The sequence below is a fragment of the Melospiza melodia genome, chromosome 6 (assembly GCF_035770615.1).
Source record: "Melospiza melodia melodia isolate bMelMel2 chromosome 6, bMelMel2.pri, whole genome shotgun sequence".
NCBI lineage: Eukaryota > Metazoa > Chordata > Aves > Passeriformes > Passerellidae > Melospiza > Melospiza melodia.
This window is the reverse complement of record NC_086199.1, coordinates 57,201,633-57,216,543: the sequence shown is the minus strand read 5'-3', so window position 1 is coordinate 57,216,543 and position 14,911 is coordinate 57,201,633. Positions and strand designations below refer to the sequence as shown.

Sequence of the window (14,911 nt, the reverse complement as noted above, 5' to 3'; positions counted from 1 at the left end):
AAGATCATTAATTGTATATTTAGGTTACAGAGCAAAGCAATCAAAAGCTAAAAAGATCATAAGGAAAATTTTTTATGCATTAGATAAGCAAGCAAGTCAGTGGGAGATGTACTTTGAATGGCTAAAAATGCCTCCCATAATAATATTTGGGGCCAAATTCATAGATTGCAACATACACCACAAGCAGTCTACTGAGCACATCCTAATGCCTGAGATTAGAGGTGTGTAGTCAGCAGAAATTAATAACTCCATGGGGAGCTTCATCCTGATAGTCTTTTACTTGATGCCAATGTACTCACATAGTGTTCTATAATTTTATCAAGTGAGAATTTGTACAGAGAGGTGATAATGAAGACAATAAACAGAGAGGGAGGAAGGCTTGTTATGAAATGTCCTGGATTTGCATGCTAGGGAATGAATGGAACTGGTGCTATACTCCTACTGCTTCCTTAGTAATTTAACCTTTGCCATTGTGGTTTAGTCCTCTTGCTTTTTGTGACCTCAGTGCCTTTCCTCCTTTGCAGCTGTTGCACAGAAATGATGATTTTATAGATGCTATACAAATGCTGTCTTGATTTTAGGTTCACACAGTGGTTTTTCAAGTTATATAAAAACTAACAGAGTGGGTTTGGAGCTGCTGTTTTCTTTCTCACCAAATCCCATGTTTGTCTTCAACATCTGCATTAGTAGATTAAAAATTCTTACTGGGACAATACAATGTTCCTTTAAATGGAATCACTCCAGACAAAATTCTGTTATTTGAGAGGAATCATCTTAGACTTCTACTCAACTACTGAACTTGAAAGGAAGTGAAGATGCTGAAACAATCTGATATTTAGAGTACAGCCATTGTGCAAGCTGTGGCCCATCCTGCTGGATGAGCCCTGGCCTTGGGCACCCACCTGTTTGTGACAATGCTGTTGCTGCCACTCTCCCAGTCCCCAGTGGCTGATGTCCTCAGCAGCTTGTTCTTACTGGTATCCAGGGGCACCAGCAGGTAGACCATGAGGTTGGCAAAATGAATGGCCTGGCTGAAAACTGTGCTTTCCTCATTCTGGACCAGCTCCTGCTGTGTCTGTTTATTAAGGGTTGGCCATAACCTCAGCTGCTCAGCAGCCAGGTCCATTGCTGTCTTCTCCTGGTCTGCAGGAGGTTTCTCCTAGAAGACACAGAGAAAGAAATATAAAGACATAGAAGAAAAGATAAAGCTACAACAAAAAAAACCCAGTGCTTCGCCAACGCTTTACTTATTACATTCCTAATTAAACTTCTTCAATTATTTAAATTATATATTAATTTAAAAAGAAAGAGCAAATAACTACCCTCAACAGATTTTAAGGAGAGTTATGGTTATGGGAACTGAGGTTTGAGAGCAGTTTACTGAAATGCACCCATAGCACAAAGTGGGCAGATCTAAATATCATCATTGCTTTTAAGGTGTTTTTTATGCCATCCAATCTTCCATGTTTCTTCAGAGTGGTTTATTGATTTTAACTGATTTTAACACAGCTGCTCTCCTCAGCTTATCCACTTAGCTCAAATAAGAACACGCATAAATCAGATGGAGAAATAACACGCAGCTCATGCCTAGATGTAGGCAATATTCTCCAAATTCCTAAGATGTTCAGGTGAGGGAAGCTTTTATATAAATAGCTTCCAGACCAGCTGAACATTCATGTTTTTATATGTTGGAGTCCAATTCTAGCATTAGCTTAAAGCAACTAGGTAGATGGCACACAGTCAAAGCAGAATAAAGGAATCTGGCAGCTGATATTAGTGACCTAAAGCCTGATGTTACATTAATGAATGACTAGGTATCTTGCAAATGCTTTTTCCACACTAAGCTGAGCTAACATCAAATTATAAGGCTTTGCAGATAAATGTAAATTTCTATTATTTCTCATGTTATTGTATACTGTGTAATGCAGGAGAAAATGAAAGAAAAACATGTAAAATTGGAAAAACCGTAACTTAACTCTCTGTAACCGAGAAGACAATTAATATGTGAATAAAAATATTACTTTAATATTTTAATAGAGTCTCCTACCTTTTGTTTCAACTGCACTGCATGGTTGTCATCTTTGGCTGTAAGGTAGAGGGAGCGAACTTGATTCTGCACGTTGCTATAGAAGGTTGTTTCCCAGAACTGCTGGTTAGTCCAGATAGGATGATCTTGTACACAGGTGTAAGCAAACTGACTAACCCCAGGCGCTAATTTCTGAAAGCAAAAAATGTGCAAAGTTGACAAATCAGTCCTATTATTCAATTTTTTTAAAGGCTATGACTTCAGAACTGACCCACACATATGTGTATATATATGATTAGTAGTACAGACTGAAATATGAAATATATCAACTTTTGTACTGCACTATGGCCTAGAGAAATTATCTCAACTTTAGTGCCATTCCAGAAATTATCACACAGGAAGGTTGTATACAAGTCTAATGCCAGTGCCAGGCATGCCAATCAATCTTCTTGATTCAGAATAGAAAAATGAGAACTGAGGTAAGAACTTTGTGATAACAGTACAGAACACCTTTGTAATATAAAACCAACAAACCACAGTATTTTTAATAACCTAGTTGTACAACACAGAAATCAGTATTCAAACAGATGAAAATGATGTCTCATTTTATTTAGAGCTGTAGCAATGAAATTTAAATTGAGTGTCAGCTGAGTCCTTCCGATAATCTGCATTTGTTGCAACAGCAAAAGATGAGATAAATCTTTATCTTCAGTGTTATTTACTGAACTGAATGACCCAAATCCAGTTCCTGAAAGAGTGCTAATTTGAGTATGTTCTTTGAAGTCACAAGGGTCTGGATCACTGTAAAGTCTCAAACAAACCCAGAATTGTTACAGCATTAGTCATTATGAATGAACCATTTTTTTCAAGTACATCTATTTATTTAGGTTGCACTAGTCTCCCAGGGAGTTGTTTAATATTCTTGATAACAACATACAAAGAAAGGAAATTTATTTCAATGACCCAAATAATGAAATCTTTTATCATATTCTTACTTTTTAAAAAACTAAGGCTACAAAACAATGTCTTGTATACTGCATGTAGCAAAGAAGCAGGTAATCTGAATTTGTGCTTATGATTATTTCTGCAGCAGACCTGAAGAATAAAGTACATTACTGGGTGCCTCATTTAATGGCTTTCACTCACAATACTACCCATTATCTGAAACACACAATATCTAGAACTTAGATTTTATTGTAGTGATTATGTTGTGAACTACTTTCCTGGAGAGCATGAATACTACTCCATTTAATATCTGTAATTGTGGAATTGTACAGAACAGCCAGTACTTACAATATTTCCCTGGCTGGCACTTGGGCATTCAAATGGAAGGGCAGGAAATTACAACCAAAATTTTTGCAGTCTGGTTTACAGATTTCCGGTTTTGCAATTCTTCAAACTGTGTTTTCCTCACTAGGCTCCTCCAAGCACAGCATGAACTGAAAGTCCTGATCATGTGCCATGTACTTATTCTCTATCAAAGGTTCTGGAAAATTCTATATCTGAGGAAATCTATATGTGACATGCTAATAGAATTTACCCCACTGAAGTGCCTTCCTGTGCTTAGCCATCTAAAAGTGAGCAGTATCATTTTAATTTGATCATAAACAATTTAATCAAAATTTCTTGGTAACCTGTTAAGAAATCTACACCTACTCAAATAATGTTCAATGTGACTTAGTTTATTCAATGCAGACTGAGAGAGCAGATATCTGGTTTGTTTACCACATGCCTAAGTTTCAGTTGTGGTGCAGCTTATGGCAGATCACAGGAAATGATAACTGATCTCCCAAGCCTGATCCAGCTGCTAAATCCCAGAACAGATCAGCACAAACAGTGTCCTACTCCTCTTTGTAGGGACTGCTGGACATTCCCTTGAAAAAACCTAATCATACAAAAAACACACCACAGGGGCCACAAACTGATCTGGCACAATCATTGACCTACCTCAAAATCCAGATGTACAAAACCTGTGTTACAGAGGAATAGGGATGATGGGTAAATCACGGAATAAAAACATGGACAACATAGCTTGAAAGCAAAGGTTAGTGCTAAAGCCATGTCATGACTTTTACTTTGATTTATTATTTGTTTTTTCGCTGGGACTGAATTCCCAGTTATAACAGGTCTGCAAAAAGGGCGTATGAATGTCAAAAAGAGGGGGAAGGAAAAAGGGGAAGAGAAAGAGAAGAAAAAGGGGAAAGAAAAACAAAAGGAGAAAGGAAATGAAAAGTCTGCTCAAGCCTAGCTAGTTGGTAGGGTTAACTCATGTCAATTTGTGCAGTAAATGCACACAAAGGAGTGAGCTGGCTATCAACATCTTCAGTTGCCTTTGATGACTCAACCCACATCAGCTAATTGGGTAAACTGGGTAGAAAAGGGGTGATCTTGGACACAAACTCAAAAGGAAGTTTAAACTCCTAAAATAGGGTCTAAAGAAATAAAAATGAGATAAATGATTTTCACATGGGGACAAATATGACAGGAAAGCTGAGGAGCTTTTAGAAGCTCTTCCTGTGCTCATAATTTAAAACCATGAACAGTCATGTACAAAACATAATTTTTAAACAATGGAGATTTATGTTCACATATAATAACATAAATCAACACTGTCAATAACTCCTAGACCAAATAAAAAAAGTTTGTTTACAAAAGCATGAAAGAAAACACATCAAAAAAAGCTCAGTGATCATAAATATTATCCTTCTCATCAACTGCATGTGTTGAAACAAATGGCAAAACCTGATAGTGGCCAGAGCACAGAATCAAAATCAGGACTTGCAGTTCCTGGCTCTGCCAGTTATTTTGGGCAAAATCACTTTGGATTCTCTGCTTGTTTGGGTTAGTTTGTTTGTAAAAAAAGCAGTAACAATACCAACCTCAAGAAGCACAATGTTGTTACTGTGCAGCCTAAACTCATGGACTAAAAATACTCTTGGTACAAACATAAGCATTCCATGAAGTTTGCAGTGTCTATATTTTCTATGCTGAGAGTGCTTAGTCAGCCCATTTCCTTAGAATGGAAACACCTAAAACATCAAAAGGGCCCCAATGTTTACTGCTGCACTCCAAAGAATTTGCTCAGAATTTCTCCAGTTGAAGTAGAACAGTAGTTTGGGGTTTTCCATCATGAAATACTACATATATAAAACATATCTTCACCTAGCTCTCCACAGGGCAGCTAAACAACACTGATATTTGTGCTCTCCCTCTGTCCCAGTAACTCACTCCTGCCAGACAGGATGAATGCAGGAGGCAGCAAAAGAATTTCCTACTTGTAAGGGAAGATTTAGGGACTGAGAGCTTAAAATAAACCCCAGAAGAAAATAATAAAAATAGTTCTGAACTGATGAAGTCCTTATTCTAAAGCTGTCAATATGACAGAAAGAGTATTGAGGTGTAAATTGTAACAACCAGCAGAAAATCAGTCAACTTCTGCAAAGGACACTGAGTCCTTTAAACAGATTAATGAAACTTAAAACCCCCAAATGCTCCCTTCCCAAATTCTGTATGAAACAGACCTTACCCCTATCAAAATAATGAATTACATACTAGAGTTTGTGAGAACACAAGGTAGGTTTGGGACTTGCTATGTAAGACAACACAGGCAACTTCCTGAATTCAGGAATTATCTTGCCATTATTTCCACCTTACTGAGAGGTACTGGGTAACACCTGCCTAGAATTTTTTTCCTGTTTCCCTACACTGGATACTCCTGATTGTGAAAATGATATTTGCAACTCAGAAAGAAACATGCACCAGTTCCAAGACTCCCAAACTTGCTGTGGGGTCCAGGCCTGCAAAGAATGTCTCTGCAACATTAAATTATCTAGATTGCTTGTTTCAGATAAAGAAAAGCATGTGTTGTGCTAGTCACTCAGCAGTTACTGCCCTTTACACCACAAAAGCTGAAAGAAGGAAGTTTATTATAGCAAAGCAGAGCATCCAACTATTGATTGTGAAGCTGAAAAGTGGTTTTCAAATCAAAAAGAATAAAACCCCAAGTACCTAACAGTTCTTTTGTCTCAGTCATGGAAATGAAGGGGCAAACTCAACAGTGCACTGTTTTTTGAAGAAATCCAGCTTACTACAGAAATAAAGTCTTTCTGTCTCCAACTGACAGCCTGAATTATTGATTAGGATAATCAGCTGAGAAAATGCAGCAGAACAAGTGAGAAGGAGGGTGCTGCTGAAGGCAAAGAGGAGCTTCCTCCTCAGCTCCTGGAGGAATCACTGGCTGTGGTCACCATCTGACCCCTCTGAGGAAGCCACTGCAGCACCTTTGCATGCCCAAGCTCCTTCCTTCCTCTGCTGGGTACACTTATCCCTGGAATCTGCAGGCTTAGAAGTCATCAGGACACAGTGCACTGCTAATTTAAAGATCTGCTCCCTGTCCCTGTCCCTGCTTAGATAAACATCCAGTCAGCACCTATTGCACACCAGCAGCAGGTACCAGTTACTGCAGCCACCCCTGCCCAAGAGATGCAAACCAAATTCTGCATGTTAACATGTTCCACCAGCCAGCCCTGCAGGCACATCCATGCTGTGTCCACACAGATCCTGCTAAGCCAAAAAAACTTCAAATTTGTCCCCAGCATCAGCCCTCACTGAGTGACCAGCAGGACAGAGCCTTATCTACATCCCACCTGCAGATCCCACTGCAGTACAGAACCACAGGATGGCTTGCCTTGAAGATCATCCAGTTCCAACAGCTCTGCCATGGGCAGTGACACCTCCACTCTCCCAGGTGGCTCAGAGCCCCATCTAACCTGGCCTGGAACACTTCCAGGGATGGAGCAGTCACAGCTTCTCTGGGCAACCTTCCTTCACATCTCATCACCCTTGCAATTAACAATTTATTCTTATTATCTATTCTAATTCTACCCTCTCTCACTTTAAAGCCATTACACACACATACTCCAACAAGCATAATTGTTTATCAATATGTTTTCAACTCTGTGCTGCATGGATAACATCGGTCAAAAAATTCAGTTCAATGGATGGCTTTCCTATTTGGTCTAAAGTATAAAATTATACCCACACTTATTATGCACACAAATGTGAGGAAATGTCATAAAAGCATGAAGGAAGAGCTGCAAAGCTTCTGTTGATTTCTATTTTACTGCTTCAGAAAAAAACGGTGAAATACTAAAATGAGTTTCGTCTCCAACTTGAAAATCTCAGCAACAAAAAAGAAAACAATTTGCCCCCTCTCCTGCCACCAAGCCAGACTCAAGATTGACTTCTATTTTAAAATAAAATGAGTAGTAAAGTAGCCCATTAAATTGTTTATTTACTATTATTTCAGCATGAAAAATAAAAGGAAGGTCAATTCACTCATAATTCAGCGCTACCAAATCACAGCCAGGTACACTAAACCAGCAGAGGGCAATAGAATTCTAGAATTTTGCAAAAATGGGATGTAATTCTGGATGGAGCTTTATTTACTGTATACATTTTCTGGCAAAAGTCACTTAAACATCTAATTACTCATGATCTCTAATCCCAGATTCCTGAAGGTCATGTGTAATTTACTAGACATTACTTAAAGCCATGCAGAATACCTCAGATTTCTACATGGATTTCTCAAGATGGATATATGCTAATACAAAGTTCCCACTAACATTAAATAATACACATAATAACATACTTCTTTCTCCAAAGAGATAAAAAGAGATTTAAATAGTTCTATTATACAAAGAAAGAAAGGAAACTAAAATCGTCCAGAACAATGTATGTTCAGATCCCACAAAAAAGAGAAGACATTTTCATACTACAACTTCACAGTTCTAAATAAGGTTAAACTCCACAAAGTGGATGAGAAATAATTTGATTTTTCTCTCTCTATACATCACAAGGAAGTTTTGGTGTGTTAAATCCATTAGTTAAGATACAGATTTCACAAAGTCTCAGTTGAAGTGTTGAATCCATCTGAAGAGTTTTTCAAATTATTTTGACACGGTTATTTTGAAAATCTCCTGAAAAGTCACTGAATCCCTTTGGATCAGGTGGTTCAGCAGTGAGTGTGCACCTGTGAGTGCCCTGGAATGGTGGCATTGGCTCTGCCCACAAAAACAACCCACAGCAACAAAGCTGTTATCCAGGTCTGTGCTCAGAAATAAACAAACCCTGTAAATCTCACAAGTTTATGGGTTTTATTCATATTCAAATAATGGTTCTTAGAATTACTGAAGAACTGATATGTAACTTAAAGCCCAGCTAAATAGAGCATCTAAGTAATGCCCAAGGGAGTAGTAAAGTAACTACTTTAAGTTCTTCTGTCACTTCATTCTAGTAGTTCTTTAATTGCTATTTTCCTTCTTCTATGGGAGCTTTCTCTATCTTCACTGGTCAAATTATTTCTGAATTTCTCTCAATATGCAACATTTCCTTATCTGAAGAAACTATTAAAACAATAGTCCTCAAGTAGCCCTCAAGAACAGGATGAGCAAATTTGAAAGATGTAAGGGTACAGTACAGAATATAAATTGCAAATACATAAAATTTTAACAGTAATAGATCTCATCTTGGCATTATAAATGATATATATACTACATGATCAGGTGAAAGAAGCGGATGAGCAAAATCAGGAAACACAACACTATGAAGAATTCTGAAAGTAAGAACAAGAAAACTGAACTTGCACTCTGAGCTAAGCCATTTGAGAGACCAAACAAAATCCATTTTGACCAACAAAGAAAATGACTGTGGAGGTGCTGATTGGAAGTGCCTTACAGAGCAGGATATTGTCAGGAACAGTTCTGCCAAATGGTACGGTGAAGTTTGGGCACGTGCAGTGCACGAGGAAGAGCAGAGCCACACACCTGCCCTGTGAATTCTCACTGGCACAGTGTTATGAACTCATGACAATGAGCTGATGGGGGATTCACAAGTTCAGACAGCTGTGATTAATCAGAAGAAGTGAAGAAGAGCATCCTACCAAGAAATCCAACTGCAGGTACCATCATGAAGGATACAGAAGCAGCAAATGGAAAAAAAAATGCAGGGATGTGGATGAAAACAAGAGTAGGAGATAAAAACTCTGATTATGGGCTTAAATCACTTGGCTGTGTAAGGAAGAAAAGCATTTGTGACACTTCAATTCTTTGGTCACACTCAGTTTAAATTGTTGATGAGCTATCTAGGACGGCAACTGAGACATTCACAGAGCAGCAGGCAATACACACAAATATATCAGCAGTTTCTCTCCCTTACCATCTGTAAGCATTTGTTCTCTCATGGAAACACAAAATAGTGGTGCTCAAGTCATGACAGAGAATAATGCCACAATGAAATGGAACTCAATGAAGGAAATTGTGTTTTCATGCAGAAAGTTCCGTTCTACTGGGATAAGGACGTGGTGATGAGGAGGCAAAGCTGAACTTACACATATGGAAAACGCAGGGGGAACTCTGTTACTTCATTTACATTCCTTCACATTAAGCTCAGAAGCTTTACTAGATTTTAATTAAACCACCAGAAATTCTTTCAGGGTGAAAATTCGAAGTGAATCAGAATTTCTGTAACACTGTAATCCCCCCTAGAAGTAACAACGTAAAGAGATGGGCAACAACGAACTCAAAATTCTTAAACCAGAGTCATGTAAATCAGTTACAAATGATGTGATTCAATATAGAGGAAATGCAACAGAAGGATTTCTCCTTATTCCAGGCAATAGTGGGTCAGTCCCTCAGTAACACGAAATTTACTACAAAATTCATCATTATGTCTCATTTTAACTGGGGGAAATTTCCTTTTTTTTCTTCCTGACCAAGTACTTCCTCCCACAAACCACTAAGGAAACGAACTACAGATTGCTAAATTATGTTTTCCATTATGTTATCATTCTGGGAAAGCCAGCTTCTTGAACAGAGCAACGTTACCACAGTAATTGATTTCCTAAATTCCTTGTAAAGATACATGTTAAAAACATTCTCCGGTTAATCTCTCCTATTAACATGCTAACCTGTTGTACTATATCTTCTTGTTTAATTTCTTTTTCCCTATTAATATGCTAACCTGTTGTACTATACTTTCCTGTTTAATTTCTTTTTCCCTCACCTAAAAATAATTTTGGTAGTGAGATATTCTCTACTGCAAAGACATAAAATGTATTCTACAGGCATGTATTATGCATCTATCAGAAGCAGAGTGCACAAGTTAAAATCTTAAGGATCAGAGATGACATTTGGGTGCCTGAGTTAGTAAGGGGTAAGGCAAAAACAGTCCATCATTTCTAACAAGAATCCTCAGATTCCTGTTTTAACATGAGAAGTATGTTTGCTTTTACAAAAATAATTTACTGGACTATAATATTTCTATGAAAAGAACTTTTAATGGATGTAATAAACATTTGACTGGAGGAGTGTTTGGAAATATTGACAGAACTTTGACCATTGCCTTAAAAATGCTCTTCCATGACCCCACTCATATTCATAAGCACCTGCCAAGAAACCACATTATTCTCTCTCAAAAGTCAATAAAACCCTGCTTTTAGGTCATGTCTATTAAAACTCCAGCCCTAATTAACCTACTGGTGCACAGAATCACCAAGAGTAATGATTATTATGAATAATGATGACTGTCATGAATCATGAGCAATAATGATGACTCCACAGCTTCCTTCCAATACTTCAAACTCGCTTCAAGTATTATCACTTATTTCAAATACTTGTTGTAAGCTCTTGAGGGTAAGTATCCTAATTTTTCTGTTCTTTTGTACAAAAGCAACACCAGCAGTTCTGGTCCACAATTAAGGCTCCAGGATTTTCCAGGAATGTAAATAATGCTCATATAGACACTTGAAAATGTAGTAAATGTTCCTTTGTGGTTCAGCTTATTCTCTAACAGCCATGCTGCTTTTAAGCAGGCAACTTAATGTATTTTTATATTACAGGGATTAGCATTCTGAGAATGGATAAATAAAATAATTTTAGTACTAAAAATAATGTTACTTAATACTATTTCAGTCACAAAAACATTTCCATAGACTAAGATAGTATCAGAACTGGCAGGATAGAGATACAAAAAGAAAATTAATGGAAGCAGACAAAACTCCTTGCCAAGACAATAAAGGAAGTCTTTCACGATGGGAGTTTCCTAAATTAAAGCCAGCAATTCAAGAGTGAAGAATTTTAAAGTAGAAGTGATTTTAATCCAAGCACACCAGAAAGTTTTAGAAGGAAGTACAATAACTAGGTGCAAGAATGAAAATATTTCAGGGTAGACAGCTAACATATTACAGAAAGCCTTCCTAGCTTTCTAGGAGGCTAAAAGCATGCTGCTGATTATGAGAATTACATGGGACAATCACAGTTGTGCAGAAATTAAAGTTAAAAATCAAAACTCATGTTAAATGTAAAAAACCCCACTAATTTTGCTTTTTAAATTACCTGCGTCATCCAATAGCTTTATGCAATTCCCTGGTATTTACACAATTTCTAAAATAAACACTAATGTAATATTGTCATTGAGTAACACAGATAATGCTAGTACCAAATTATGCCACTGTTTCCCAATATTCCACTAATTCCAGCTGACACTAAGTGTAAAATTTGCCTGAGAAAGACACAAAAATGCAATCAACTCTTCACCCATCATCACAGATTTTCCCCATCAGCCTTTCATGGAGTGGAGTATCTTCTCTGTGACTTCACAGCTGCTGCTACACAACAAGGAGCACAATTCAAATTATGAAGCTTCTGTTACATAATTAACCTTGAATTGGGTCTCTCTTGGAAGGGAGGGGTTCATGATAATGATTAAAATATTATAAACTGTTCTGAATTTCACTAGTTCTGCCTCCAATCTTCAGAGAAAGCTCTCATCCATGAAATTGGGAATCCCTCCTACACCCAGCTCCAGGCTCTGGAGTTGAGCAGTCATTTACTCAGGAGGCATTTCAAGGAGTAAAGGCTTTCTTCCATGGAGTATCTGCCATAACTGTTACTGAAGCTTGGTAATCCATTTCAGCTAGGGAAGTACACACACAAATTGCTTTCATTTTATTACTGTGCTATGCAAAACACATATAATTCAATATGGAAAGCATTCAAATGATATCTATTGGTGCATTAACACAAAATACTTCCAGCTTCACATTTTTTTATTAATTTAGCTTCTCACTTAACTCACAATTTTGTATTCTCCTTGAAGATTATAAAAATATCCCTTGGACTAAAATCCTTTTCTTCACAAAAATATTGCCAGGATAATTCTTAAGATGACCTGAATAAACGTTCTGTACTATATTCAAAGATTTTAAGTTAAATTATTTACACCAAATGTTGTTCTTTTAAAAACTCTCAAAAAGTCTCTGATTTTACGTAATTCTCTTTCCTTTTCAACAAAAGTACAGGAACATGGAGTACAAATGAAAAATGGGCAGCCCAATGATGCCATTCCTAAGGAGTTCAGCCAGCCCCAGTCTGCAAAGCTGCAGACTCATTTCTCTCATTCCATTTCAAGCTCTACAAAAAAATTCACATCAGTATCCAACTGAAATTTTATTTGAAATTTTGTGGCTTAGAAGCATTTAAAAAAATCAATTAAAAAATCAGTTTTTCCCTCTCTCCCTCCCAGGAATTACATAATTTAGACACATAAAAATTCAAAAGCAGTCTCCAGCGCATCTTGCTAAGAGACAAATGTCAATTTGAATGTAATACATCGAAACTGAGAGAAATTTTGTTGCATTTGGGTTATTTTTTGCCTAAACTAGATCAGCACTCTCCAAGCATACAGCAAACCATTAAAAACAACTGATTCAGAAATTTAAATTAATTTCTCATTTTCTAATTAACCTATGATTCTGAAAAATAATCCTGCTCTGAATACTGCCATTTAAAGAAATGCTTGTCTATAAATGTGGAACCCCATTCACAACATCTACACAGAGAAAACTTTACTCTTAGACTAGTGTACTTTTATGATGATATTTCCTTTATTCAAACACTTCCAAATGCCAAACAACAGAAAATTTGCAAGCGTCTTACTGTGGACTGTGCAACGTGGTAGAAAGGTATGGGAACACATGATCATACACAGTTTAACCACAACATTTTAGTCATAAAATTTTGGAAAAGATCCATGAGGGGTGGAAAACTTTACTATAATCTGTACAATCAAGTTGAGAGGGGAACACAACTGTGTCTAACATTTGTTTGTCTAACATTCAGTGGGTGAGGGATGCAAGAGGGACTGACTGACCAGAGCGCCAGGGATCGGCTGAGCCGCAGGGAGGGCGGATGGAGAGGCAGCACTGGGCACCCTGGGGTGGCGGCTGTGCCATTGTCCCTGACATTGCCCAGGACAGGCTGGAACTGGAGCCTGCCCTGCTCCTGCCTGGCTGCCCTGGAGCCTGCAGAAAGGCAGCGTGGGGCTCACCACATCCTGCCAGCCTGGCAGGGAGCCAGGCACAAACAGCGAGCCCAAAGCCTGGGGATGGGACAGCGCTGGTTGTGCAAGCACCAAACTGTTCCTGGATGAGTTAATGCAAGGAAAACATGATTAAAACAGGTCCCTTTCCCCTTCTCCTCTCTTCCCCCACGCAGAACAAGACCTCTTTTCCACAGCACCAAGGAATACTGCATTTCCAGTTTATACACAGCAGAAGTGAGCACGTACCAATTAGGCATGGGTCACTGGTACCATGAAAACATGGAAAAATTCTTTTATCTTCACGTATAAATACATTTTATTTATATTGTTTCAATTTTAAACAAAATTCCAACGGTATTACTAATGGTAAACTAAAACCTTTTTCTAACCCAGAAGCAAAAATTTGTTTGTTTTTGTGACATTAACAGTACACACCAAAGTCCACTGTCACTGATGAGTCACATTTTGCTAACAGCTTGTGTCCAATATTTAAAATTTTTAAAAAGCATTGGGACTATTTTTTCTAGAAAAATTCAATTATTACTCCAGGCCACAAATATGCAACCAGTGCTGACTTCCTGTCTATGACTTTAATCCCATCAGCTCTGACTTAGAGTGTGATCAAATCCTGCCTGATCAAGTTTCACAATAGATCACTCACCAGACTTCAGGGAGAATTCTGAAATTTCACCAGACATCCCAAGAGCTCCTAGCACGCTGTAGACAGCGTGATGTTTCTTGTAATTTTAATTGGATCTGTGTAGAAATACCCTAGACTAGTTTTTAAATAAGCAAAGGCATTAAGACAAGATGGGTTACATCATGCCAGCTTGCTCCCTCCTTTAAATTTTCTGCTGTTTTACCAAAAGTATTTTAAAATCCCTCAAGGCTAATGCATGACACAACCATTCCAGAATATTAACAACATCACCTCCAAGTTTTAAGTTGTGTTACTGCTCAGTTTCTTGGCTTATCTGCTGGACTCAACCATGTCCTTCTCATTATTTATACACCTCAAACACTTGCTGTCTGCACTGTGTTCAGTAAAACACAGTGAAGTTATTTAGGAAGAACAGGTAATTGTTCCATTTGTACTCTGCTTTGTCTTGGATAAATAAAATGAAACCTAACATTTCATGAACACAACAGTAGTTCCATAAAGGAACTGTGAAGTCATGCAACTTCTTTACACTACTTCATTGGAAGCAAGAGGAATTACTCTGACAATGAAATGCTGTGACATGAAATCCCATCACAATTTCCCATCAAAATGCTACAGCAAACATAGATGGTAAAATATCAGACTGGCCTGAACTCTATAGACTCTTAGAACTCTACTACACTTTTAGATTTACTCCAGATTTTGTCACTGATAACTTGATTTGGAGCCCTGCCTGTGCAATGACACCAATGTGCACACAAATGGAACCCTGTGCCACTGTCAGATGCACAACTCCTGTCTATTCCTGGCTGCTAACAACATTGCCCAGTCTCAAAAGGGGTGGG

At 37.8% G+C, this 14,911-nt stretch overlaps 1 protein-coding gene across 7 annotated transcripts in view; it reads right to left on the bottom strand.

The window, feature by feature from the left end:
• The window catches only part of SBF2 (SET binding factor 2), a 229,782-nt gene that overhangs the window by 46,519 nt on the left and 168,352 nt on the right, over positions 1-14,911 (bottom strand). For all 7 annotated transcript variants that reach the window (XM_063158476.1, XM_063158478.1, XM_063158481.1 and 4 more), the window contains exons 18-19: positions 2,048-2,218; positions 903-1,159 (exon numbers count right to left, since the gene is read on the bottom strand). In XM_063158476.1, coding sequence (XP_063014546.1) covers positions 903-1,159; positions 2,048-2,218 — 428 coding nt within the window. The remainder of the gene's footprint in view (positions 1-902; positions 1,160-2,047; positions 2,219-14,911) is intronic.